The sequence below is a fragment of the Neocloeon triangulifer genome, unplaced genomic scaffold (genome assembly GCF_031216515.1).
Source record: "Neocloeon triangulifer isolate White Clay Creek 2 clone unplaced genomic scaffold, ASM3121651v1 ptg000004l, whole genome shotgun sequence".
NCBI classification, from domain to species: domain Eukaryota; kingdom Metazoa; phylum Arthropoda; class Insecta; order Ephemeroptera; family Baetidae; genus Neocloeon; species Neocloeon triangulifer.
In genome coordinates, this window is record NW_026775547.1 from 794,489 (window position 1) to 820,871 (window position 26,383).

The following is a 26,383-nucleotide window of genomic DNA, read 5'->3' on the forward strand; positions in this document are numbered from 1 at the left end:
GACGTTAGACAGACTCTTTAAGTCGTTCATTCTTCTGGGAGCTTTTAAATTTAATTTTCACACGCTGATAGAGTCGCCGCGGTTATGATAATTTATTAAACAATCGAGCAATTTGAGCGTTAAATTGAGCGGTGACGCTGCTGGAGAGCTCCAGAATATTTCACAGAAGTCGTAAAACTGCTGGGAATCTGGGAAGAGTGTTGAAAATAAATAATGATAAATCATCTCGAGTGACTCGCGAGCAGATTGGAGTAATTTTGAAAACAAATAAAACCATGTGCGTCTCTTCGCCAGTTTTTATTTATATAACTTTCACGTTCGCGTTAAGTCCTCCAGAATATATCCGCCTCTCCACTCGGTCCTCCACACTTTATGTGATTTTTATGACCGAGAGATGCACCCCAGAAGGATGCACAGCTCTCACCCCTGCCCCCACAGAGGGCGAGGGGTGCATCGAACAAGTACCGTCGAGACACCCCTAATTCACAGCAGAGACGAAAACCACGCGCCGTCTGCCGGGAAACAAAATCTAATCAGCGCAGCCTTAATAATAAAGCAGCAGAAATGCCCCATAGAGATTCCGGTCACGCCGATTCCATCAGATATGCAGAACTCAATTATTGCTGACGACAAGATTTGTGTGCAAATTGGACAGAAATGAGGGGGACAGAGAAAAAAAGCAGAAAGCGCCAAGGCCGAATATATTTGTAATAAAAATCATGAAAATATTTGAAGCTTTTTGTTCGTGTTAAAAAAGAGCGTTGTAATAACGGTCCAGGCTATTATCGATATTTATGTGTTGCATTTAAATTATTTGAAAAGAATCGAGAAAAATTTCCCAATTACAAAAAAAAGAATGCAATTTTATCAATGAAAGAATATTAGACAATTGATTCATTTTAAATTGATGTATTTTTGGTTAATCTATTGTTGAATCAAATGTTCAAGAGTTTCTCAAAATTTAGGAGATAAGATAGTGTAAATTAATTTATTTTCATTCAAAACGATTCTAATAACAAAAAATATTATTTTAACTAGCATCGTCATTATCAGCTAAAAATCGGCTTGTGTGATTTTGACAAATTATTTTTGTTTTAATCGCCATATAGAGATCTTTTCCATTGACTCATCATCTGAAAACTTAGATAAATGCGGAGAATTGAATTTTTGAAAATTATCATTTCTTGTTATGAGTAAGTGAAAAAAAATTAAATTGTTTTCAAAAATATTCATCTTCCCAACAATATAGGATTAAAACTTAAAAAATTTGCATTAATCTGATCGGAAGCAACTTTTTATATAGCAGTGTAAACTCGTGATTAGCCTGAAGATGTGCAAAATTAAAAATAAATTCAATTAAATCCGCTCAAATTTAATTCGTTTTTACCAATTGCTGAAGCAGAAAAGATTTTAAATTAAAGTTTTTGGTGCAAAGAAATTGCGTTTCAAATATAAAATGGACCGTATTCTGGGATTGGTGCGCGTAGCATTCATTTTTCAACATTCTGCACGCACCATTTGCGCCCCAAATGAAACTTCCTTCTTTCTTAATAGTCCTCTTTTTAATCAAATTCAGCTGGATGAGTTTATAAGATAAATTTGGCCTTTTACTTCGCGGTGCCCGCTCGATTTAATAGCCTCGCACCACACTTAAATCGCGGGCCGTTATCGCCGCGCAGACTTACATCACCATAAAGCTGTTCTGCTCTTTCTATGCTCGTTTCGTGAGTTTATTTCGCTGTCCTTGACAGATGCAGGTCGGGGATTCCTCGCCGGAGAAGAGACCGCGGCACTTTGTCCCGCTTTCCTCTCTCGGTGCTCGATGTGTTCCGGGCTGAAACCTGAATCAGGGTTCGCCCACTCTCTCTTCGGCACAATCAATTTCATATACACTGGACGAGCAGCATTTTATGTACCACAATAATCGTTCAAAACTCGTTCGGCTCGTTGCGAGTGTTACGACACGACCGCGAAAATTGGAGCAACGTGTCAAAACAAACCATCTCTCGATCGATCTAAAGAGAGCTGTCAAATTTAAAATGATTCCTCACTCATAAATCAATTTTCTTGAGCTTTTTTTACATTATGCTGAAGTGCAAAAAAATTTATTTTATTTGAAGTGCGTGATGAAGTTTTCCACTTTCATGTCTATCTTTTTAGTTTTTTCCCCTTTCGCCTCTTTACAATTATAGCAATGAAATAAATTGCAAAAGTACTTTGCGTCATTGCAATCTCTGGAGGATAGTAAAAAAAAAACAGTGATATCATCCCTCGCGCAAACCATAAATTTTGATAAGCGTCTTTATTTTCTTCCCCACAAGTGCTTCAATAGCCTCTCTGAGTTTGTACCACAATCTGTTAAAGGGGAACTTTTCTTCCAAAAAAGCAGCAACTTCTTTAAAAAGTTTTATCAAAATGAAAATTATGGTTATTAATTTTTTTATGTATATGCGTGTGTTGCGAAAATCTGAAACGTGATTGCCATTTTTTGTTGGTGCAATAAATAGTAAAGATCCTCTCATCAAGGACTAAATTTACACACCCTGCATACTAAAGTGGACAAAATTTAACTGTCAATAGTTTAATAAAATCAAAAGTGGTTAAAATTACAATTAAATAATCTTACCATGATAAAATGAGAACAAAATAACATATTACATTATTTTGCGGACATCAATTATATTATTCTTAACTTTTTTTACTGTAATTGAATGATATTAGCTAATTTCTTTCTACAAAAGCTTTATGCCCTGAAAATTTATTTCATTATGTAAAATTTTAGCCTTTTATTTTTATTTGGGTCAAATTTTCATTTCGTGAATAGAAATAATCGATTCTATTGCACAAGGAAATTTCAGTGTTTAATTAAAATCAATTAGGAGTAATTGTCACTTCCTCCTCTGTTACCGCAGAGCCAATTAATTGAGACAAACGACACCAAAGCGCACCGACATTTCAATTTTTCGTAATTATTAAGCGCGTCGAGGAAAGGACGATCGATCGGAGAACGACCAATATAATTGGCCCTAATTGGACTCCGGGAGGCGCGGCGGCGATTTAATTTTTATATACATGACTTGGAATTGCACAGGAACCGTTTCACCGCCGACTGAGAAAAACAAAAAAAGCAAGAAAGAGATTCAATCGGCCGCGGCGGCATTCCTGCAATCAAGCGCTCCGTAACTCGCAATCATCAAATAAATTGGTATTAAATTGTACAGCAATAAATGCAAAGGGGAAAATATATTAAAAGTCCTCTTTTAATTTGAGCGCAGCTGCGCGCAAAAAGTAACAGCTGACAATAATTCGCGCAAAAAAGGGATTCCCGCCGAGTTTGACACTTACCGACTGGAAATAACTTGAAATTTTTCGTTTTTGTTCAAGCCGAGCATATGTGTTGCCATTACCGCTAACGGTACTCGCGGCGATGATATATTTATTTATATATGTTCCTTCCTCTCAAACTGCATCTTAATGTGCACTTCTCCGAGGCGATACCCAAACGGGATCTGCGCGGTGAAAATACAATAATAATCTGGCCGCACTGGTATGTAATTTGTACATACAAAAAAGTGACGTTGAAATATTTTGATCTCTTAATTTCGTCAGTACTTGAAGAGCAATTCATCATTAAAATTTACATATACCATGACTTGCAATTTGTCTGAGAGTTAACAAGATTCTCATCAACAAGGAAATAAAATTGGAAACTGAATCGCAATTTTAATAAAAGAGTTTTATCATCATTACTGCAAAATGTTTTATGCCTAAAACGTTTTCCTTAAGTTCGATGTTAATTTTATAAAGAATATCCTAAAATTTTTCTTTTCAAACCTAATTGGGCTTAAACAAAGTTGATAAGATGAAATTTCCTTAAATTTAAATTTGAAGGAAGTTTTTGAGCAAAAATTTATCTTACAATTTAGAAATTTCTCATAAAAGCTATTTTAATATAATTTTTGGAAAATTCAGTTTGTTAGATTAATCATGTTTCAATTTCTAAAAATAATGTTACATTTCTCACAATCAGAAATAAATTGCCACAAAAATCACATATATTTAAATTTTCACTGATGAGACTCATTAAAGGATTTCTATATTTTCTGCATGAAGAAAAGTAAAAATTATATGTTTTTGGTAATGATTTGATCTATACCTGCGTGCTCAGAATGGGCTTCAGGCTCACGCCTTCTGTGTGCGAGCATAAAATATCTTTTCACCGTTTACAGTTCTCATTATTATCTGCGGGTATGTTGGTTTAGAACTCGCCAAGTGTGACCGCGACGCCTCTCTGACGCACTCCATCTCCAGTCTCTGCCGTTGAAGCGCATTAAAAATTGAATTACACGGCGCATATTTTTCGGGTATTTGACCGTGATATCCATCAATTTTCGCAACGAAATAATTCTCATAATACTTTCAATTGTTGAGTTCCGAAGGATTATATGACTCGTTTTTAGATTCGCTTAGGGAACCAACAACACACCTGCGAGCAGGTGCTCGCCATGTCTGACGTAACTTGATATTTCCTCCCAAAGCGCTAAAGTAGTGGCTCTGCATGCAGAATGAGGACTAAAGGGAGAAGAGATTAATTTGAATCGGGACAAAAATTTTAAATTCCAATCAGAAATTCTTAAAATATGTACAAAAGTTTTGATTTTTTTTACAAATGAGTTTTTCCTCATTGTAAAATTATTTTTATTCAAAACAAACGGCTTTGGTCACGGTCTGCGATTTTATTTCACGAGGAAGAAAGAAAAATATTGTGCAAGATTTTATTTTTATATTTATTTTTTTATACCTTTGTCACAAAACGTGCCAAGTCAATCTCGGTAGCACGATTTGACGTTTTTATCTCCTCGTCGCGTCTTTTGCTCTTTTATGCTCGCTCGTTTTTTTCCTTCTGCATGCGTTTTTCCATGGTTTCCATGGCCGGTGCACAAAGCAAGCAGTCTCCACGGAGCCGCAAAACGGCGGAAGATGCCGGGGTGCGTGACATTTTGGAACTACGCCCAAGCACCGGGCTTAATTGTCGGGACGAGAACAAGCAACGTGTGGCTGCGAATGACACGCACTTTTAAACACCGAGTGCATCCTTTGTACCATATTCAGGTTTCAAGAAATTTGTCGAGCTTGAAGTTTTGCACAGATGTTCTCGGGACGGTTGATGATTTCAACTCCTCGAAGTGAGAATTGTAAAGGTTTCGCAGTCACCTCGAAATGGCAAACGACGTGACATTTGAAATGGCATTTCAAATGCGAAACCCACAGACGCTTTTTGCTCTGCATTTCAGTTCCCGGAGGAATTATTGTGCTTTATTCGAGTGTGTCGAGGAAACAATGGTCTCTGCACAATTGAAAAGGCCGACGATTTCAAATGCAAAATTATTCCTCTTTTCCGCGTATTTCGAAGTAAAAAAGATATAATTGTCTCTCGTTCCCGCCCATTCGCCGCTCGATAAAATTCCTTCGCCGCTTCCTTTGATCCTTTTTTGATGAGTAATTCCTTGATAAAAAGTGATTTTTTTGTCTGTCGCCAAAGTCATTGCACCGAAAATCGGCGCGTGCAGTTTCATGTGGGTATATGTGCTGCTAATGTGTATTTTAATGTACACTTTAGGCGTTCGTGTGCACTCCAGCATCTTATACGCTAGGTGAACGTACTGGCGATGTTGCGAAGGAGTTGTTGCCCGCATTTGCCGGGTGCGACGGGTCCGAGGAGCGAGGCACTCCTCCGCACGATATTTTTTGATGACACTGCAAACTTGACTTCCAGGTCAAGTACGTGCATTAGCTCTCGAGTGCTTTGTATGCAAAGCCTATTTCAGCTAATCTGCAGCACCGTGAAATTGATTCCATGCCTCAAATTACAAAAATTTAATGAACCAAAACCAAGATGTCCTAAATAGCAGAGAGTTCTAAAGTAGCTGAGCATACGCACTGAAAAATTGCTTCCAAATCATTTTTTTTTTTTTTTTTTTCAAATGAACCGCAAAAAAACGTGATTTACCAGAATATGTTGAATTATTTACAAATTCTTTAATTTGTTTTAGCAAAACTGAGCAAAACTATTTCATTTTTCCCTACCGACAATTGTTTTCAATTAAAAAAAAATACTATGAATAAGAGTTGGAACAATTAAGTGAAAAATGTTAAAAAAAAAAGAAAATCAAAATCATATTTCACAATTTGTAATTTCTTTGAATATCTTTATTTTCTATTAACTTTATTTGTGAATAATGATGAATGATTAGCAATTTAATAAAAAAGATTGGGCTTTTTTTTCAGAACTGCTCAATTTTTTAGCTGCCCCAAGTCTAATTTTTGATATCAAATTAATTGTTAACGTTTGAAAATTGATTCCCAAATGCAAAAAGACATACGAGTTTATCTATGGCTATTTTCCAAGATTTTTGTATTTTTTTCAACTGGCTAGAGAAATATTTTTTGCTTTGTAAAGGTTTCTCACGGGTCGTTTCTAACAAGATTAGAAAAGTTTTCTTAAATTTTAAGTACATAAAAAGTAGGATTAATTTACATTTCTGCTTATTCACTCCTAATAATTACAAAAAAAAAATTCCAAGGAATTCCACTTCTACGATTATTAAGCTGTGATCTATGCTTATAGTTTTTAGCTAATTAAGGAGGAAATCTCATCATGCGCGCCTTTTCGGAGATGTTCCGAGAATAAAGCTGGCGTCACGATCGCGCAGCTCTAACAGCTCATTAAAATAATAAGCCCGGCGAGCATGTGTATGATGCGCGCAATCTGCAGTCGGTACACATGTTTTGTCTCACCGAAAATGAACTTGGCGCCTATAGTGTTGCTCCATTGTGTAGTTGATTGAACAATTTTCACACGCCGCAGGCACCCTTCGCCAACTGCAGGATGTGTATTTGCAAATTGCAATTTAAAAATAAATATTTTGTTGCCAAACAATGGAGATATCCAAGATGCTGAAGCAAAAACACCGGGATTAAATGGAACAACGCGCCGTTTAAATGAGCAGCGTGAAATTTCAAACCACGCGTCTTGCACAGAGAATTATGCGGTCTCGTTATTGTGCTGCGAAGTCGTCATGCAAATAAATCACGAAACACACGGCAGAAAAGCGCCGTATCACTTACATGCAGCCCCCGACAACTTCCTTATAAACTTGATTCAAGTTCAAAAACGTGCATTAACTATGCCGTGCCCACAATTCATGAAGATAAATATACTAACTTTGAATAGCATCTGAAAATGTAATTTAATAAAATTAAATTAATTGAAATATAATTTATCTCATTTTTATTAAGCTACTGGCTTTCGAATCAAAATCTTGTATTATTTTAATAAAAATAATGAGATTTATCTTCATGCAGTAATGGGCCAAAAAAAAAAATAAGAATTATAATAATAAATTGATATTTATCATTTCAGTTTGAATAATATTTAATTAGGTATACTCACAATCAGTTTGACGCTACCCCATAATGTAATCAAAAACATCCAGAATTCAAACTAGTTAACGCGAATTTTTTTTTTCAAAATTTGGCGAAAAGAACACTTAAAAACTAAAGAATTAAAAGTTCATGTATGTAAATTAATATTGTTGTCACTGTCACTGTTCCTCAATAAATTGGAAATTCTAAAATAAAAAATATAATTTTTAAGTATAAAATTATTAAGAATATTTAAATAAAGTCAAAATTATTAGTAATTTTTAGAACTCTTCATGTACAAAAATACTTTATTTTTCTACATCTCTGTTCTCAGGAGTCGACGTGACTGCCAATCAAGACGAGGTGTCTGACGACGAGCGCTTCCAGCTCGAGTACGACCAGAGCACCAAGCGTTGGTACATCAGGACCATGAAGGACCGCTACTGGACCCTGGAAACCGGAGGTGGCATCCAAGCCAACGGAGACAAAAGGCACGTAACCATAAACTGCTCACCTGAGCATGTCCCTTCTTCTTCTTGCATCTGATAAGTTGCACACACAAAAGGGAGGTGTTGTGGTTGTTGCCGTGAGTCACCACCTGTCATTTATTCAAGAGCTCTTTTTTATTGATGTCTTCCTGGCCCGTCTTCTTCAAGCACGGTTCATTTCATTCAGACAAACGCTGGGATTTTGCTCATTTGCATTCCGGCGGCGCGCTGGGGGACAATAATAGTCGGACGACAAGAACGAGAGTGTTTTTTGTTTACTCGCCAGACAGGAAACTCTTACTTTTCTTTTTTAACCATTCAAGTCGCCGACCGCGCCCTTTAGTCAGGAACATCGCTCCCTGAATCTCAATTGAAGTATAATAATAATAATAATAATCGATTTTCCTCCAGGTCTTCAAACGCCCTGTTCGACTTGGCTTGGCAGACTGACGGATCCGTGGCCTTCCGAGCCAACAACGGAAAGTATGTGGGCACCAAGAGGTCAGGCCACTTGTACGCCAACTGCGACACGGTTGAGGACACCTGCAAATACTTCTTCTACCTGATCAATAGGTACAAAAAATTAATTATTGAAAAGAAAAACATAAAACCTGTGGTTAAATTTTGTTGGATAAATAAAAAAAGACCCTAAGCAAAGATTGCTAGTGCAGCAGATTATTTTGAATTTGCCAAATAAATCTTTTGCTTTATTGAATTGTAATTTTTTGGAAAATATATAGAATAAACGCAGTTAATGCTATTATGAATGTATGACTTCAATGTTAAAAAAAAACAGCATATCTGCAATTTTTCTTAAAAATATTCCTAATTTTTAAATGTACATATTTCTTACCCACAATATTTAGCATCGAACAAATCCTAGATTTCAGGGTCAGCTCAGGTCAGCTGTATTTTATATCTTTAGTTTTTTCTTCAAGGATGAGCCGAATTCCAAATTTTCCAAGATTTTTTTTTTTTTTAATAAATTATTTAATACCAATTTTTATTTCTATTTTCAGGCCAATTTTGGTTTTGAAATGCGAGCAGGGCTTTGTTGGTTACAAGAGCGCTTCTTCTAACAAGCTGGAGTGTAATAAAGCCACTTACGAGACGATCTTGGTCGAAAGGGGAGAGAAGGGCATCGTCTACTTCAAAGGTTCGAAAATACCTCAAGACTACTTCATCAACGTTCAATGAGATTTTTACTAACTGATAATGTAACGCGTTTGCAGGTCAAAACGGCAAGTACTGGCACTCCGATGGCGAAAGCGTCACTGCTGACACCGACACCCCCGAAGGATTCTATCTGGAGCTGCGGGACCCGACCAGGATTTGCATCAAGGGAGTCAACGGCGAGTACTTGCAGGCCAACAAGAATGGAACCTTCCGTCTAGGAGACAACGACTTTGAAACGGCCACGAAATGGGAGTACTAATTAGTTGAGTCGTTACATAGAGAGAAGAAGCCATTAACAGTATTTGCAATTAAAACAAGGGAGGCAGGAGCAAGGGACGTACGTGTTAGTAAAATGGCTGAGTAAATTATTATATCCAACCAAAGCTGCTGATGGCCGAAAATTTAACTTATTCTGTTTTAACTGAATTTGCCACAAGTACTTACAAGCAGTCTCCTTTTAGACTAATCAACTCAAAACGTTTTGAAACTCCACGAGGACCAAATTGAGCCAAATTTTTGCCTGTTTTAAAGTATTAAGTGTCTGAAATCAATTCCGTGCAAATTCGCAATCTGAGGCTGAAAAGTACTTGTTTTTGTATGAGAACGATCTAATCCATATAATTTATTTAAAACTTTTGATACAGATATATTTATACTCTCTCTCATCTCATTTGGCACAAAGTAAGCACATTTTAATTTACACATAGTGTATGGTTTTACTTTTATATATTTAAAAAAAGCTACATGTTATTATTTTGCATTAATTGAGTCCACAAGTCATTTTTGTAAACGTGATTAGTCCTCTAGTGTGGATAAGGCTATAGCTTGGAAACATGATGATATTATCTTAAATAACATTAATTACTATCACACACAACACACATCTATACACACACTCTTTTGGTACTTGCATTTACGGACCGTTTTTGAGCTTTCTGATAAATTTTGAACGGCAATCCTAAGTATGTTGGATTTTGTCAGGCATTCCTTTCCACCAAGCATTTGCATACAGGAAGGCAGTTGTTGTCCCAAAACAATTAAAGAGAGAATGAGCCGATTTGATTACACAGATTTGACTGTCACTGCCTTCGCTAATTAAAATTTTTGTACTCGAATTTTGTACGCAGGGATTTGTATTTTGGAAGAAAAATATTGAGATATAAAAGTTACTTTCACAACTTTGAAAAGTAATTAAATAAATACTTGTATCTGTGTACGTAGAGTTAGAAAAAATGATTAAGGAGGGCTAGCCCTGACTTATCGGATTCCAGAAATTGCATTTTTCGTGAGAATTAAGCTCAAAATACAGAACCCTCTGTCAGAGGTGTAAAGAAAATACAAATATTTGATGTTGCCCAAATTTGTTGCGGAATCAGAAGAAATTAACTGAATGTAACCAGTGGATTTTTAGAAGAGGTGAAATTCGTACTTGTATATTGTGTAAGAAAAAAAAAAACGCATAGGAAAAGTGATGATTTTTGTAATAGAGTGTGATTATGCAGATTGTAGCGTGTATATTGCGCATCTTCAACTTAGCTTTTCTCGATACGATAAAGCATCAATGTTACTGGGTATCAAGCATAATACATTTAAAATAAAACACAATTAAATAAAAAAAATCGTTAACGTGAACTTTATTTACAAAATTATATTCACAACGTAAAGTGTAAAAAAATTATACGATTTATTTTAAAAACTAATATTTTTGGTCGTCAATTTCAGTGCAGGTCTCTAACTGAATCTCCTAAAAAATTAACAATTAATTCCAGATAATTTACGAAGCAGTTTATTTTTATACTTTGATGTGACGCTTCACCCTGCCTCTGATTAAAGAGGAAAGTAGCTCTGGATCCAGTGACTCTGGCTTTTGGAACCCAGTTATTCCGCTGACAATAACACCAATGACGATGGTCACTAGGAACGCGATCGGTGAATAATAGAGATAAGATATTCTATAACCATCGAATACTTCATCACTGCAAAGAGCCAAAATTAGCATTAAAATAATAAAGGATCAATTTGAGAAATTATACGGATTGGGTATCTCTGGAAGTATGACGGTGCAGTTGCAATCAGTGCCAACAATTTTCCTCTCCTGAACTAATCGGCCGGACAGTGCGGCTACTTGGGCGCCGATGCACAACCACAAGGACGTGGCTAGCCCCACTATGGTTCCCACAATCGCACCCTAATTTTAAAGTATATTAGATAAAATCAGAATTTAATAAAAATTTTCCCAACCGTTCGATTGCACCAAGGTATGTACATTCCCAGAGTAAAAGTTCCCAAAGCAGCTCCGGCCAACATTCCATTAAGACTAATAGCCACCTAAAATAATTAATTTTATTTGAAAATATTTAAATAATTTTTAATTTTTACTTGCAAAACGCCTCCGAGTTGCATTACGAGAAAAATGAGCGCAAAGCCGAGTAATCCGTAAAGAGCACTGAGCCCTTTAGAAATCAGAGCTCCTTTCGCGTCCGTTGGTTTGTAATTAAAACCTCCGGCAAGGATGTCTCGCAGGGTGCTCGCAGCCAATGCATTTAGTCCTGACGCCACAGTGCTAAAATTATATGTTAATAATTCTGCCTAAAAATTATCCTCTAAAATATAAACCTCAAAGCAGCGCTGAAAACGCCGGCAACAAAAAGTCCAGGCAAACCAGGAAGAGAGCCAGCAACTTCCATTACATAGAGGGGCAGCAACTGGTCAGTTGCCTCAACTTGCTAAGTCAATAAAATAAAAATTGAATAAAAATAGTATTTGCTGCAGAATTTTGATGAGACGAATTGAAAAAACTGGACTTTCTTGTTGAAAGTTGAAATTAATTAAATTATGTGCAAAAGTATGCTTTCGTCTTAATTTTTTTTCTTGCATTTTCTAGCTTTATGAATTAAGGTGGCATTCTGTAACCTTACTGATATAGTTTTTGTTTTGTAGTAAAAAAAAAGAAGAAAAGATTTCATTAATGTTTTATAGCTCGTTCATTCTGCTCTATACACTCCTCAAATATCTTTTTTTTATAGATAATGTAAATTTTTAGACAATTAAAGATTAATTATACTTTGCTTAGCAGAGGGTCGCAGTGTTGAAAGTGGTTGTACATGACGAGGCCCACGTAGAAAGTGATTGAGTAAATTACTATCATTCCGAGAGAACTGAGGCACAGGGCCCTGTAATTCGAAATTTAACAAAATGAAGTTTTGTCCATGTGGCTGAGGTTGCCGATCTATCATGAATGCATTAATGATTGTGTGAAATGCTAGGAAAAGGTCAATTGAAGCAATTTATTGTCATACCAAGTGGCGTGTTTGTTTGAGGGCGCAGTCATTAGCCTTTGCACCGACGACTGCGTGGCGCAATTCATCGCCAACCAGTAAAAAGTCGAGCCGACGATCACCGTCCAAAAAGAGTGCCTAATTCTCGGATCTGGATTTACACTGCAAGCATTATTTTCAATTAGTTCTTATAATTTAATTTGTAAAATTTTTCAGAGTTCTCAAAGTTATATGTCTTTAATTGACACAAAATTTATACCGATTAAAAAATTTTTCTTTGTATTATTTGTAAAAATTTTTAAAATTACTTTCTTAAAAAGCCTGCTGATTTTTATTTCAAATTTCAGCAATTTTATTATTCAGTCAACTTACTTTAAGAATTCAATGCGTCCAGATTCATAGGCGTCTTGCCAAATTTCCGCTGGACCACCATCGAGCATTGCTCCTCGAATAACCACCATCAGCAAAGCTGCCACTATAATTGTGAACTGGAACGTGTCACTCCACACAACAGCTTTTATTCCACCCTTTTAATTTAAATCTTACATTAAAGGGCAAAATATATAAATATTAATTAATTACTAGTGATGAGTAGATGACGCAGACAGTGAAAATCAACGCGGCCGCCGCAATTACATTAAATCCAGTCACTATAAATTTTAAACAAAGTTCATAATTTACTTTTGAACTGTCTTTAATAATTTACCTTGCCGCAGTGCAAGTGCAGGGGCGTAAACAACCACTGACAAGTAGAGTAGCTTAATTGAGAAAATAATTTAAATTATATAAAAAATTATATTTAATTTAAACTCACTGATTGTACGACAAAAAGAGAGGACATGAGCAGCCTTGTTTTGTTGCAAAACCTCCTGTCAAAATACTAGAAATGATTTTTTATTAGTACACAATAAATTAATTATTCAATCAAACCTCATAGATTGAAGTGATTCCTAATCCACGAAAAGTGGGCAGATACAGGAACGAAGTTACGGGTACCATTATTAGAAACGAGATCAAAGTTAGTGAGTATTGTGTGCCAAAGTTGTACATTTCGGCTGTGTTCCCAAGCAGGGCGATTGCAGATGTAAATCTAATTATGACATAAAAACAAAAATAGGAATTCATTAAGTCTTAGAGGAACTGTAATTAATAATTATTTGTGTATTAAATTAAAGACTCTCTTTGCAAATCTGATGCAAATGATTTTTATTCTTGACTAAATTAAAAATTGTTTATGAAATCGAATTGAAGTTAATAAAATTATCATGTGAGGGACTTTTTAACTGCTAAAATAAGTGAAAAGAAACATAATTTATTATTTATTTAAATATTTATCCATATTTAATACTATTATATTATTTGAATTAGCCAAATTATTTTTTAAATAAGTCTTAATATTAAAGTTACATAAGACCATAGACTTTTTCCGCCACTATAATATAAACCAAATTTCGTCTCTCCCTTCTCTGGCAAAAAATTTCTGCTTCTACAAATAGCGCAAGGATGAATCATCCAATCAGCGTCTGCGAATTGCTGAGCAAGTGAAATTGTACCCACCCGACAGTCAGTGAGGCGCCGAGCGTCCAGAAATTCATCTGCCTGTTGCCCATCAAGAATTCCGAGGCCGTTTTCTGCTTGCCCTTGAAGCAACCGTAGAAGACGCCGATGCCCATGGACACGGCGAGCACGGCCGCGAACACCAAGTAGTCCTCCCAGCCGAACTTGTGTCTCTCCAGCGAGTTCGCGCTGCACTCCTCATCCATCCTTGCTCGTTGGCTGTGGCCGACGAATTCAGTGAGAAGGTAGGATGCGTCTGGAGCAGAGGTGCTTTTTATCGCTCTCGAGAGTAAAACAAACACAATTCATGTGCAACGTGTGCGTGAAGTCTTGGACAAACATTTCATCGCAACGACTGAAAATGCTCCCATTGATTTACGGTAAGACAATTGTTGTTTTTTTAATTTTTATCAATATTTGTCTTCACTTTTGTTAGGGAATTTCAAATACTTTAACAAATAATAATAATTATTGAGATTTTAAAACAAGAAAAAAATAATGCAATATTGCATATCTTTTTTAAATAATTAGGCGCTGAAACATTGCGTAGAAACTTAATTGGAAATTAAAACTGTATGGAGAGTTTTCAAAGATATTCATAATAAATATCAAACTTATTGTTAGTGTTGTTAATTAATTAACAATATTCAAGATAAGTCTATTGAAAAGACTAACGAGTAAAAATTTTAAAGATTAAAAAAAAATTTATGATAAACTTCTACACAATGAACCATATTACACTTCGCCAAAGTTTTTATCAAACAAATTATCACGAATCTAATGGAAATGTCCCAAAATGATATAATATAATAATTACTCTCTCTTTAAAGTATTTTAATTTTTTTACTATTATTATTATAATAATTTTTTTTATTCTAAATTCTTCGCTGTTTGAAATTTCCAGAAAATAATACTCCAATTAAACACTAATATAATATTACCCGTTACTATAATTAAAGACTGGAATAAAACTGAAGCTATTCATTTCACTTACGCGAGGGCTTTTCGGAGCCCCGGGAATTTCTTCAATCGGCCGCCTTTGTTCTTTTTGTTTAGCTTAATATGCAAATCGGCGTCGTTGTGGCGTAAGCGAGCGTTTCTCCTGAACTGCACTCGACTCTATCCGCGACCGAATACAACAAGACTTGTTGACCGAATATAACAAACGCCGTTTATCGCCATCTGGACACTTTTTTTAATCGGCGTTTCGCGTTCTGCTCGCGCATATCGAGCGCCACTCAAAACGTTTCGCTCCTGATGAACGCCGCTTAATCTCTCAGGAATTATTACTTACAAGTTGGAGACTGATTTGACTTACATATTTGCTCGATTAGATTATTTTAATCGAAGGTGACCTTCAAGATATTTTGCATAGAAAAACAAATCCTAATGATACTAATTAAAAAAATACACATTTATGCAATTCAAATTATTATTTTTTATTATGTCGCAAAGAAATTTTGATACTAGATTTTAATAACGCTTTTTTTAAACTTTCAAAGTTGGTTTTTCTCTGGGGATTGCGAGCAACCAGAATCCATTATCGGTGGTCATGGAGAACGTCTTTCGCGAAAGTTGCAGTGGGATTTCCGTTCTGGCGCACACTCTCAAGTTGCAGGTGGCCAGCAAGTGGACGACGCACAGTTTTGCCTCAAGTAGTGCAAACCTCATTCCTTAAAAACGTTGTAAAAATACTTTTTCAATAGTATCCTTTAAAAATTGTCTATTTTCGATATCCGAATTTAAATTTTGGCACCTAGCAGGTGACTTCTAAAGACGGGACCCTGGAGAAGAAACAAATCCTCTGCGAAATGAGCATAAAGAAAAGTTGTAAAAATTAAATTAATATTCTTCATCTCGTCTGCTCGTAGCCAATGGGAGAATTGATAATAAAAAGCTAACGACAAAAAGTCTATACCTGCGGAGACTTAAGGTTAGCAAATATACTTTTGAAAACGTCTTAATTAATGAAATTTATTTGTTACAATTATAAAAGTGAATTATTCATGTTTATTTGTACAAATGGTTACAACAATTCAACATAGAAATACTATTCTTTCCAGGGAAACGTTGCATTATTTGATGGCCCCAAAAAGGCGCCATGTCACTAACAAAGATTTTGCGAAAAGACCTCATTTGTCATTGCTTGAATTGTATGATAAAAAAATTTAGCTCACAATAGTCGTCCACTGACTGCAAATATGACTTACATTCTCTCGCTTAAGGTCACACGATGGATTATAAATATTTTAAATAATCGCTTGATTAGAGATTTATTTCAAAATGGTTACTTTAATTAATTACAAATATTTAGTGAATGATAATAAAGAACGCAATTTAAAAAATAAAATGATACAGTTGAAAGGGTACCATCATAATGTCCCCAGTTGAAATTAAAACATGAGTTTTTTTAATACTTATAATTCTCAACAAAATGTAATCTCTCTATTTTTTAGAGTTTATTTTTAAACGTAAAAGAATGAAAATGCTTAGATTTTCAAAGTAGGTTTTTCTCTTGGAATCGCGAGCAACCAGAATCCCCTCTCAGCGTCCATAGCAAATGACTTCTTTGAGAGTTTCAAAGGGATTTGGGTTTTGGAACAAACTCTCAAATTGCAAGTTGCCAACAAGTGGACGACGCACAGTTTCACCTCCAGCAATGCAAATCTCATTCCTATATGGTTAACAGTGGATTTAATTACACAAATTAAATTTTAATTTACATACCAATGCAGTTGCGTGGGCCGACACCAAAAGGCAGATAGGTATAGGGCTTGATTTTGGCTTTGTTTTCCTCATTGAACCTTTCTGGGTCAAATTTGTCAGGGTCTGGGAAATACTCTGGGTCTCTGTGAAGAGGGTAGATTCCTATGGAGACGACAGTTCCGGCCTCAATTATCTTATCACTTCCAAGAACTTTGTAGTTTTTCATGCACACCCTGTCCGTTACCACTGCAGGGGGGTGCTTTCGAAGAGTTTCTAAAAATGTATAGATTTTTATTTTAAATATTTGAAACAATTAAGGTATATTAATGTCTGTGCACAGTTGATAATTTATTCTTCATTTTTTACCTGAAATAACCAAGTCCAAATATTTCATTCCCATCACTGATTCGTAGCACAATGGACCTTTAACGAGGGCTTCGTCGATTTCTTCCCTCAGTCTGTCCTGAATTTCGGGATTCACCGCCAACTCGTGAGTCAAGAAACTCAAAACCGTCGATACCGTTTCAAATCCCGCAAAAAAGAAAATGAATGCTTGGGCCGTAATGTCATCATCCGTAATTTCTGAAAGACAGAATAATTGCAGAGCAACCTTTAAAAATATGAAATGAATTACTAACGCATGGAATCGTTCTTCTTGGCCGCCATGTGTCTTTTGTGCAACTCAAAATCGGCAGAATCCTCGCCAATCGTTCCGACCTCCTCGTTTGCTTCCTTTTTTAGATTTCCTTTCTGGGCCGCTATCAGGAGCTGCAGCATGTCTTGCCGAGACTTGAAATTTTAAAATTAAAAAATTCCAATTAAATTTTTAATTATTGCAATAATTTTCTTACAATGTTTTTATTTCTCCTGTACTCAATGGTACCTTTGATGAGCTGCTGGAAATATTTGCTCGGCTCCTTGGGTATAAAAGACTGGCCGATGGCTTTCATCAGTTTTGGAAACACCATGAAGCCGAGAGCAATCAGGCCTCTTATGCCACCAAAATAAGTCAAAGTTTGGGCTGAAGTGTAAAATTTTTCCTCGGGGTTTTGGACGGCGTTCGTCTCCACGCCAAAAGCAGTAGTGGCGATAACGTCATTGGTCATTCTGGTAAAGGTGTTCTTGAACTCAATTGGCTCCGTCTTGGCATCTTCCCTGGTCACCAAGAACTTGGCGAATTGACCGGCGCACTTGCTGATGTGAGGAAACATTCCCTTGAGCTTGCTTGCGGTGAACGCGGGGCTCAACTTGTTGCGCATTTCGCGCCACTCGTCACCCTTTAAACCAACAAGAGATCCGGCAAAAAGAGGATCGGTACTGAAATTTTAATTAATTTTTGTTTGATATTAAATTAAACATCTTTGACTTAAATTGAAAATCCTGATAATTGATATCACTATATTTTTTTTATTTAATTTAAAGCAACTTGATTAATTTGATTTGTTTTTTTGTAAAATCAAAATTTTATGCTTACTCTGTTGAGATGACCATTCTCCTGTCATGGAATAAATCAAAATTTTTGACTGCTATGTCACGAATCAATTCTGGTGAGGTGACCAATATTGTCGGATTCATAAATTCAAACATTCCTCCAAAACCGCTTAGTTTCAGTTTCATGTAGTTGATCTAAAAAAAAATTTTAAAGTTTAATTCACTATAAAATTAAAACAGAGAACTTACATAAAACAATTCAGCAAATGAATGAGTTTTGAAAACCGCAGCCGCCGTATTTCCAAAAAATGGCACTGGTTTAATGAATGGGATTCCTCGGCGCTCCCAGTGATCGTTGTTCCTGACCACATAGGCATAGAACAGCGCTAGGCTGGCCCCTACCAGGGCTATGGTCGTCCAGCAATCTAACATTTTCTGCAAAAATCCAGCTTTTGTAATTAAATGTACTTGTAAATATCGCTTGCGTCGCGCGCTTTTGACCGAAACTCCCATGTTGACCATAGCATGTCGGTCAAAAGCGCGCACGGCCAGCCATATACACTTATTTCTAAAATTTGTGGAGGATTGGAATAGTAATAAATATAATTTTTTACCAACCTAGAAAAACTGCCGCTAATCAAATAAAGCAAGCTATAGCTTAATTTCAAATAAGATAACAAAAAGCTGGACCGTTTTTGCCCTTCACAATTAGATAAAAAGTTCACAAAACTTGCCCACGCTCAATTTTATCTTATCGACAAAAAATACTTTTGCTTTTGTTTTATAAGCTGAATCACTCTGTATTTTCAAGAATGCTTACAGAAAAGAAAAAGAAAATCTGTCAATCTATGTTATAAGTGGTTGATTATAAATGAAAGCTAAGAATTTTCGAAACTTAGTTAAAAGTATTTTATTTTTGGCAACACAAAATACAAAAAATATAAGTGAGTAAATAATTTTACATGGAAAAAACAGGTATTTGTTTTAGACTTTCAAGGTTGGATTTTCTCTAGGAATCGCGAGCAGCCAGAATCCATGATCAGTGGTCATGGCGAAAGACTTCTTAGACAGTTTCAAAGGAATCTCGGTTTTGGCGCACACTCGCAAGTTGCAGGTAGCCAGCAAGTGGATTATGCACAATTTCACTTCCAGCAGGGCAAATCTCATTCCTAAAAATTTTCTTTTATTTTTGCTCATTTATTGGCAATTAAGAACGCAAACCTATGCAGTTGTGTGGGCCGACGCCAAATGGCAAATAAGTGTAGGGCTTGATGTTGGCCTTGTTCTCCTCACTGAACCTTTCTGGGTCAAACTTTTCAGGGTCGGGGAAGTACTCGGGGTCTCTGTGAAGTGGGTATATGGGAACGGAAAGGGTGGTGCCGGCTTCAATAATACTGTCCGTTCCAGGAACTTTGTAGTTCTTGATACAAGTTCTGTCAGTTCCTACTGCAGGGGGATATTTTCTGAGTGATTCTGAAAGCATTAAATTTCCAATTTACACTTTAATTCTTTTTTGTTTTTTATATTATTTCTTTATTGCTTTATAGTTATATTATAATCAAAATAAAATATGCAGCATAATTTTTCTATGAGATTATGAATAATTACTTCTTTTATTTTTTCTAATATTAAAATATGAAACTGCTTTTTTATTTTAATTTCATTAATATAAGTTTGTAAGTAGCAGTTTTAGATTCATCAGTAAAAATTTTGTTGAAAAATAATCAATTTTTTTATATTAGAAATAAAATAAACTAAATATTTCAATAATAAATAATGTTAAATTTGGAAAACAATATAAATTTTTTATGAAAATTTTTGTGTTAACCTTACATTTTCTAATAATTTGTTTAAAAACACAGTTTTTTGCAACAGTAAAATTAATATGAAATTGTATTTTTTACATTTTATAAATAAATTTAACCATAAAATTATATTACCTGACACAACCATATCCAAATACTTCATTCCTATGACCGACTCGTAAGACAATGGTCCTTCGCTAAGAGCAGCATCGATCTCGTCCCTTAATTGCTCCTGCACCTCAGGGTTTTCAGCCAGCTCGTGTGCTGCAAAAGCCAATAAAGTAGCCACGGTTTCGTATCCAGCAAAGAAGAAAATGAACGCCTGAGCCGCGATATCCTCATCAGTAATTTCTTAAAGAAAGCACAAAAATTAAAAAAAAGGAGAAAAAAATAATAAATTTTTTTAAATTACGGATTGAGTCAGTTTTCTTTGCAGCCATATGTTTTTTGTGCAATTCAGAATCAGCAGAATCTTCGCCAATCGTTCCAACATCTTCGTCAGCTTCCTTCTTCAGGTTGCCTTTCTGGGCAGCCATCAGGAGCTGCAGCATGTCTGGCCGCGACTTAAAATTTAATAATAATTTTAATTTGAAACGTTCATGTAAATTAATTTCAACAAAAGTCATATAATATTTTACATTTTTCTTACAATATTTTTCTTCTGCCTAAAATCCATGGTGCCTTTGATGAGCTGCTGGAAATAGTTGGTCACCTCTTTAGGCGTGAAAGAAAGACCGACGGCCGCCATCAGTTTTGGGAAAACCATGAATCCGAGGGCAATCAAACTCCTCAGGGCGCCGAAATCCGTCATAATTTGTGCGAATTTGTAGAATTTCTCGTCAGGGTTTTGCACTGCGTTGGTTTCAACCCCGAATGCCGTGGTGGCGATCACGTCGTTGGTCATCCTGGTGAAGGTGCTTTTGAACTCAATCGGCTCAGTCTTGGCACCTTCCCTGGACACCAAGAACTTGGCGAATTGACCGGCGCACTTACTGATGTGAGGGAACATTCCCTTGAGCTTGCTCGCGGTGAACGCGGGGCTCAACTTGTTGCGCATTTCGCGCCACTCGTCACCCTTAAGACCAGGCAAAGACCGGGCAAAAAGTGGATCGGTACTGAAAAATCAAATAAACCTTCAGAAAAAGATAAAAACATAAAAAATTGTTTGCAAATCTGATTCTTGAGATTTTTTATTTAACTTAATTGAAACCCAAAAACTCACTCTTTTGACACAATCATTCTCCTGTCATGGAAGAAATCAAAGTTTTTGACGGTCATGTCGCGGATCAGCTCGGGCGAAGTAACCATAAGCGTTGGACTCATGAACTCGAACATTCCTCCGTAACCGTTTGGTTTCAATTGCATGTAGTTTTCCTAAAATTTCCTGCTTTGTATTTTGCTCAAAATATTTCCTCCCGTAAAATTACACAAAAAACGTCAGCAAAAGATCGTGTTTTGAAAACGGTTGATGCCATATTCCCAAAAAATGGCACCGGCTTGATGAAAGGGATACCGCGGCGCGCCCAGTAATCATTGTTTCTGACCGCGTAGGCGTAGATAAGCGCTAGGGCAGCCCCTACCAGGGCTATGGTCGTCCAGAAATCAAGCATTTTCTGTAAATATTAACAGTGAAAATAAATACAAATCAAATGCTAATTAAAATTGATTGTTATAAATGAAAATAAATTTTTCTAAATAACTTTGCGGTCAATTTTTGTACCTGTCTCTTTCTTTTTTGTGAACTTTGTGCCATTTCTTTACATTGTGCAATAAAAAAGTGTTTATTGTTTGGCTGATTCGTGAAGAATGAAACAAAATTCAGTTGCAGTTTCTTGTAAAAACGAAATTTCTCAAAACATTGATTGGATTGGAGCAGTTTCAACCACATAAAGATAAAAACACATATACTTTCCTCCACTTTGAGTAAGATGAAAATAAAAATTTAAAAATCAATTAAAAAAAATCAACTTGCTCTATTTATTTACATATAATCATTTCAATAACAGGAAGAGTTTATCGTTTTTATTAAGTTACTCATTTGGCGAAACGGTCCTTAAATAAGCATTCAGCATATGAATATATACTAAACGTAAATTGTATCAAAGAAAAGCATGGCCTTATTTTAATGCAATGAAATTATATTAAAACTTGTTTAATGTGCGTATCAAACAGGTGAAAGCTACATTGGGTCTAACAAAAAAAACACATTTTTCCATTACCTTTTAGTGTTTTAGAAAATCCTTGCTGATGAAAATAAACCAAGAATAAGATTCGTAAAAAAATAGCAAATAATTATCACCAAAGAAAAATTTACATACTTTGTTACAAAAATTAAAAGAGATCACTTTCAACTGGAGCCCTATATGCAAACGCACGGCCCGCTGCACACAAACTGACTGGCTGGCGCGTGCGTGAGAGTTGGTTCGCCGGCCGAATTAGGAGTGACACAATAATTGCATCACCGCCGCGCAGCTCGTATAATAAACATTCGCAGTTTTTTAATACGCACAACCTTGAGTTCTCGCCAATGGCAATGAGCGCTGGAGCCGGAGAATATGCGCGTCAAAAATTTGCTGCCGGCACCGGATGAGAGAGTAAAGTGGCCAAATGCAGCTCAGATCAATTTATATTTCAATAAGCTTTAAGCAAGATAAAAGAAAGAATAAAAATTTGAACTTGCTTACTTGACTTGCAAGTGTCCCGCCGAGTGCAAAACTGGGGAATTTTTTAATCTGTCGAATCTTTTATACTTTGAGCCGATATTGATCTGATAAGAGAAAATTGCACCATAGTTAATAAATCTTTGCTTATAAGTTCACAAAACCTTCCCACGTGCAATCTTATCGTCAACATTAAAGACTGTATTATTTGTCATATACGAACTATTGCATGGTTGAAGCTTGAAGCACTACAATTTCAAAAAACTTTTATTTTGCCCGTTTCAATCAGTTTTTTTTATTACTCCTGTGGAACAATTTATTTTTCATTACATTTTAATTTTTGAGTTCATTGTTGTTCATTGAAATGCTTAGAATTGAATAAAAGTTGAAAATTGAAGAAAAATTTTTTCCACAATTTATTATAATTATCTTACTTACGTTGTATTAAATTATTTTTATTAGATACCCATGAAATTTTTAAAGTTGCAGCTTTAATTGAAGTAACTTAGGCAAGAAAAAAAACCGACTTTCAGGAAGTAAAATAATCCTTCTTCTTTCGCTTAATTTGAAAATTGAATTAGAGTTTTAAAGGAAGGGCTAATAATGTATAAAATGTAAATTTTGTATTATTATATATCATATTTTTATTTAATGAAATTGCTTTTTATTTGCCTCTCGGTCTCAAATTGAGCCAAAAGCCGTTATCGGTTATCATTTGAAACGTCTTCGTTGATAATCTCAAAGGGATTTCTGTTTTTGAGCAAACTTGCAGCTCAAAATTTTCGACCAAATGCACTAAACACACTTTCGCCTCCAGCAATGCGAACCTCATCCCTGCAACATCAAACTAGTTGGAGTTTCCGACTTCTAAGTTTCATTGATTTATACCTATACAATTATGAGGGCCGGAGCCAAAAGGCAAATACGTGTAGGGTCGAATCGAACTCCTGTTCTCGTCATTGAATCTCTCAGGGTCGAATTTGTCCGGGTTTGCGAAATATTCCGGATCTCTGTGCAGAGCGTAAATAGGAAAAACGATTCCCTGTCCCTTTTGCATGACAAAATCCGAGTCCGGAAAATTGTAATTTTTTGTGCATTTTCTATCTGAGAATACTGCTGGGGGGTATAATCGAAGGGTTTCTATAAAGGAATTATAATTAAATGTTTAAAATTTATTAAAATTTTTACCGCTTAAGATCATGTCTAGATATCGCATGCTTCTGATTGAGTCGTAAGTGACTTCATTTTGTATTTTTATTTCTGCAAGTAGCTTTTCCTGCACTTCAGGGTGGCATGCGAGCAAATGCGCCGCGAAACTGAGCACACTAGACACGGTGTCGTACCCAGCAAGGAAGAAGATAAACGCTTGCGCTGCAATGTCCACATCCGTGATATTTCCTTTGAAATGACTAGTAAATTAATATCAAGTAGATTTTCAATGCTATATCAGCTTTACTTCTGATGTTCCAATCTGTTTTGGGTGCTGAAAATACTCTCTGGTGCTCGGAATTTGCATTCAAATCTTCTCCGACAGTTCCAGTGTCAAATTCGTCTCCTTCTTCTCTTTTGATGCCCCCTTTTTGAGCTGCCATCAGCAATTGGAGCATGTCAGGCCGACTCTAGCGTTAAAATAACAAACATTGTATTATATGCCATAATTTATATTGCAATAAATTAAATTTATCTGAGGACATGATTTTATGTACACTAAAATTTTAAGATATTTTTTTTGGATTAAAATTTGAATTATTATATTATTATTTATTCTTCTCGGTCAATACAAAAAATTTTAATCAATATATTATGTTTGGATATATGTAAAAATTAAAATTTTTTATTTTATAGTAAAATAGGTAAAATATATTTGTTTCTTCAAATGAATTAAAACGATAAAATAAATCTTTTCAAAGAATTAAGATATTTTTGATAAAAAGTCAATTCTAAAAAACTGCATATACTGATATAAAAAATAAAATTATTGATTAATCAAGAGCAGAAAGATTTACAATTTCATAAAATCGCTCAATGAATGCCTACCAAGTCGAACTTATCTCTCATCTCCATGGTGCCAATGATAAGCCGCCTGAAGTAGACGCTGATATCTTTTGGCGTGAAAGAGATGCCGAGCAGTTTCATCAGCTTCGGAAAAAGCATGTAACCGACCACGATGAAGTACCGCAGGCCGGAAAAGTTTTTCAACCGCTGACCCATAATAAAGAACTCGTCTTTCTCGTCCTCGATGGCGCGGCTTTCGTGTCCGAAGGCGACACTTCCTATCACGTCGTTCGCCATCCGGTTGAAAAGTTTGTTCATCTCCACGGGCTCGCCGCTTTCCGCGTATTTTTCCAGAGATTTTGCAAATTCCCGCGAGCATTTTGAAACGAGCGGAAACATTCCTCGTAATTTGCTGGTCGTGAATGCAGGGCTGAGAATATTGCGCATCTCCTTCCACTCGTCGCTCCTCAAACTCACCAAAGATCTATGAAATAATGGGTCGGTGCTGCAAAGTGCAAAATAAATTGTAATTAAAATAATAAACTAAATAATATTATTACCTCATTCTCAATAGTATTTCTTATTAAAATTTAATAAAAATGCATCCTTCAAAAAGATAGTGAATCTGATAGCGATAAAATTTTTTTAAGACGAAAATTGATCTTTATAAAGTTTAAATAGTAACAAATTAAAATATAATGGGCGCTATTCTCTTAAATTAGTTCTCACGTTAATTAAGTTATCCCTGGATGAATCCGTAGGGAGATTAATTTTATCTGGTTGTCCTGGAAAAAATATTCTTTGATCCCGTGATTAATTTTTTTTGTCTCCAATCCATTTGGGATAACTTTTTCTTAACCTGAGTAATGTGGCAAACATTGAACCCATGCAAGCAATATTTTTCCAAATTTTGTTTTTTACCTTTTACAAATATAAAAAAAAAAAATAGCGCTTTCAGCGCGCACGCAAACTCAGCGTGAGTGCAATCTGATTGTGAGCGTCAGCAAATAAAAAAAGAAAAAAAATGTGATTTTTTTTATAAAATAATTAAAATATTTTTTTTTACCGCGATAATTCCAACAATAGAGATACACTTTCCAAATTTTTACTTATAAAATATAGAATACGTTTTCTTCTATTATATTGTCATCAAATTAAATTGATCCCTATTCTCTCTTCGCCCACACAGTTCTTTTCAAAAGATGCACATTTGCATACAATTAAAAAAGAGTTGAAGGTCACTTTTTATTTGACGTTTTTCTTCTATCAAAAGTAAATACCAGTTGAATGCACGTTAACTGAGGAATTGTGCTTACTCATCTGCCATGTCTGGCGTGCGTCTTTCGGCAAAGTGCTCGAAATCCTTGACAGTGACCTTCCTGATGATTTCAGGGTCAACCACCATTATTGTCGGAGTCATAAATTCGTAGATTCCACCATACCCTTTTCCGCTGGCTTTAATTTCTGCATATTGCACCTGTAAATTAAAAAAAAAAAAACATACATAACTATATATAAATTTTGATAAATGTTTTACCTCTAAAAGGTCTGCAAAAGACTTCTTTCCAGCCACTATTGGGAACATGGAGCCGAAAATAGGCACCGGTTTGACAAAGGGTATTCCTTTGTCCCGCCAGTAGTTGTTGACTGATGTTAACCAGCGGTAAATGAGGAAGAAGACGATGGTAACAAGACTCAATGTTAGAATCCACATCTTTGATTGACGATGGCTCGACTAAATATGAACGCAAGATGCCTCGTGGGCTTCATTCGGCTCGCTTCGATAAAAATAGGCGGGCAGATATGGAGCCTGAATTGTGTCACTCAGCGATAAAAAAAACCTTGGCTAAGTAAAAACGTGC

At 35.6% G+C, this 26,383-nt stretch overlaps 4 protein-coding genes across 5 annotated transcripts in view; 1 reads left to right on the plus strand and 3 right to left on the minus strand.

Annotated features, from left to right (window-relative positions):
* The window catches only part of LOC132193639 (protein singed), a 25,241-nt gene extending 14,635 nt beyond the window's left edge, over positions 1-10,606 (plus strand). The window contains exons 4-7 of the mRNA XM_059614423.1: positions 7,760-7,916; positions 8,325-8,486; positions 8,933-9,069; positions 9,146-10,606. Of these exons, the coding sequence (XP_059470406.1) occupies positions 7,760-7,916; positions 8,325-8,486; positions 8,933-9,069; positions 9,146-9,348 (659 nt within the window). The 3' untranslated portion in view covers positions 9,349-10,606. The remainder of the gene's footprint in view (positions 1-7,759; positions 7,917-8,324; positions 8,487-8,932; positions 9,070-9,145) is intronic.
* A 164-nt stretch (positions 10,607-10,770) lies between these two features.
* Positions 10,771-15,172, minus strand: LOC132193637 (sodium-coupled monocarboxylate transporter 2-like). 2 transcript variants are annotated; one of them, XM_059614421.1, is made up of 15 exons: positions 14,919-15,172; positions 13,925-14,180; positions 13,298-13,457; positions 13,182-13,247; positions 13,074-13,125; positions 12,950-13,017; positions 12,740-12,894; positions 12,389-12,529; positions 12,154-12,262; positions 11,706-11,815; positions 11,469-11,652; positions 11,331-11,417; positions 11,123-11,277; positions 10,888-11,065; positions 10,771-10,833 (listed from the first exon to the last, which is right to left on the minus strand). In XM_059614421.1, the coding sequence occupies exons 2-15, from the start codon at positions 14,128-14,130 to the stop codon at positions 10,786-10,788; spliced, it is 1,719 nt and encodes a 572-aa protein (XP_059470404.1). In that variant the 5' UTR covers positions 14,131-14,180; positions 14,919-15,172; the 3' UTR covers positions 10,771-10,785. The 2 variants fall into 2 exon arrangements, with proteins under 2 accessions (XP_059470404.1, XP_059470405.1); XM_059614422.1 differs by having other exon boundaries at positions 13,925-14,194.
* Positions 15,173-15,969: 797 nt separating this feature from the next.
* LOC132193665 (uncharacterized) lies at positions 15,970-22,372 on the minus strand. The gene is made up of 16 exons (XM_059614487.1): positions 22,185-22,372; positions 22,086-22,110; positions 21,294-21,479; positions 21,089-21,240; positions 20,516-20,981; positions 20,279-20,429; positions 20,002-20,217; positions 19,283-19,534; positions 19,049-19,230; positions 18,311-18,496; positions 18,105-18,256; positions 17,482-17,947; positions 17,269-17,419; positions 16,997-17,212; positions 16,652-16,903; positions 15,970-16,598 (listed from the first exon to the last, which is right to left on the minus strand). Exons 3-16 carry the CDS (start codon positions 21,474-21,476, stop codon positions 16,414-16,416), a joined length of 3,210 nt encoding a protein of 1,069 aa, XP_059470470.1. The 5' UTR covers positions 21,477-21,479; positions 22,086-22,110; positions 22,185-22,372; the 3' UTR covers positions 15,970-16,413.
* A 782-nt stretch (positions 22,373-23,154) lies between these two features.
* Positions 23,155-26,368, minus strand: LOC132193346 (cytochrome P450 9e2-like). Its single transcript, XM_059613957.1, has 7 exons — positions 26,059-26,368; positions 25,838-25,998; positions 24,564-25,026; positions 23,983-24,145; positions 23,715-23,924; positions 23,415-23,666; positions 23,155-23,360 (listed from the first exon to the last, which is right to left on the minus strand). Exons 1-7 carry the CDS (start codon positions 26,233-26,235, stop codon positions 23,191-23,193), a joined length of 1,596 nt encoding a protein of 531 aa, XP_059469940.1. The 5' UTR covers positions 26,236-26,368; the 3' UTR covers positions 23,155-23,190.
* Between the last annotated feature and the right edge of the window lie 15 nt (positions 26,369-26,383).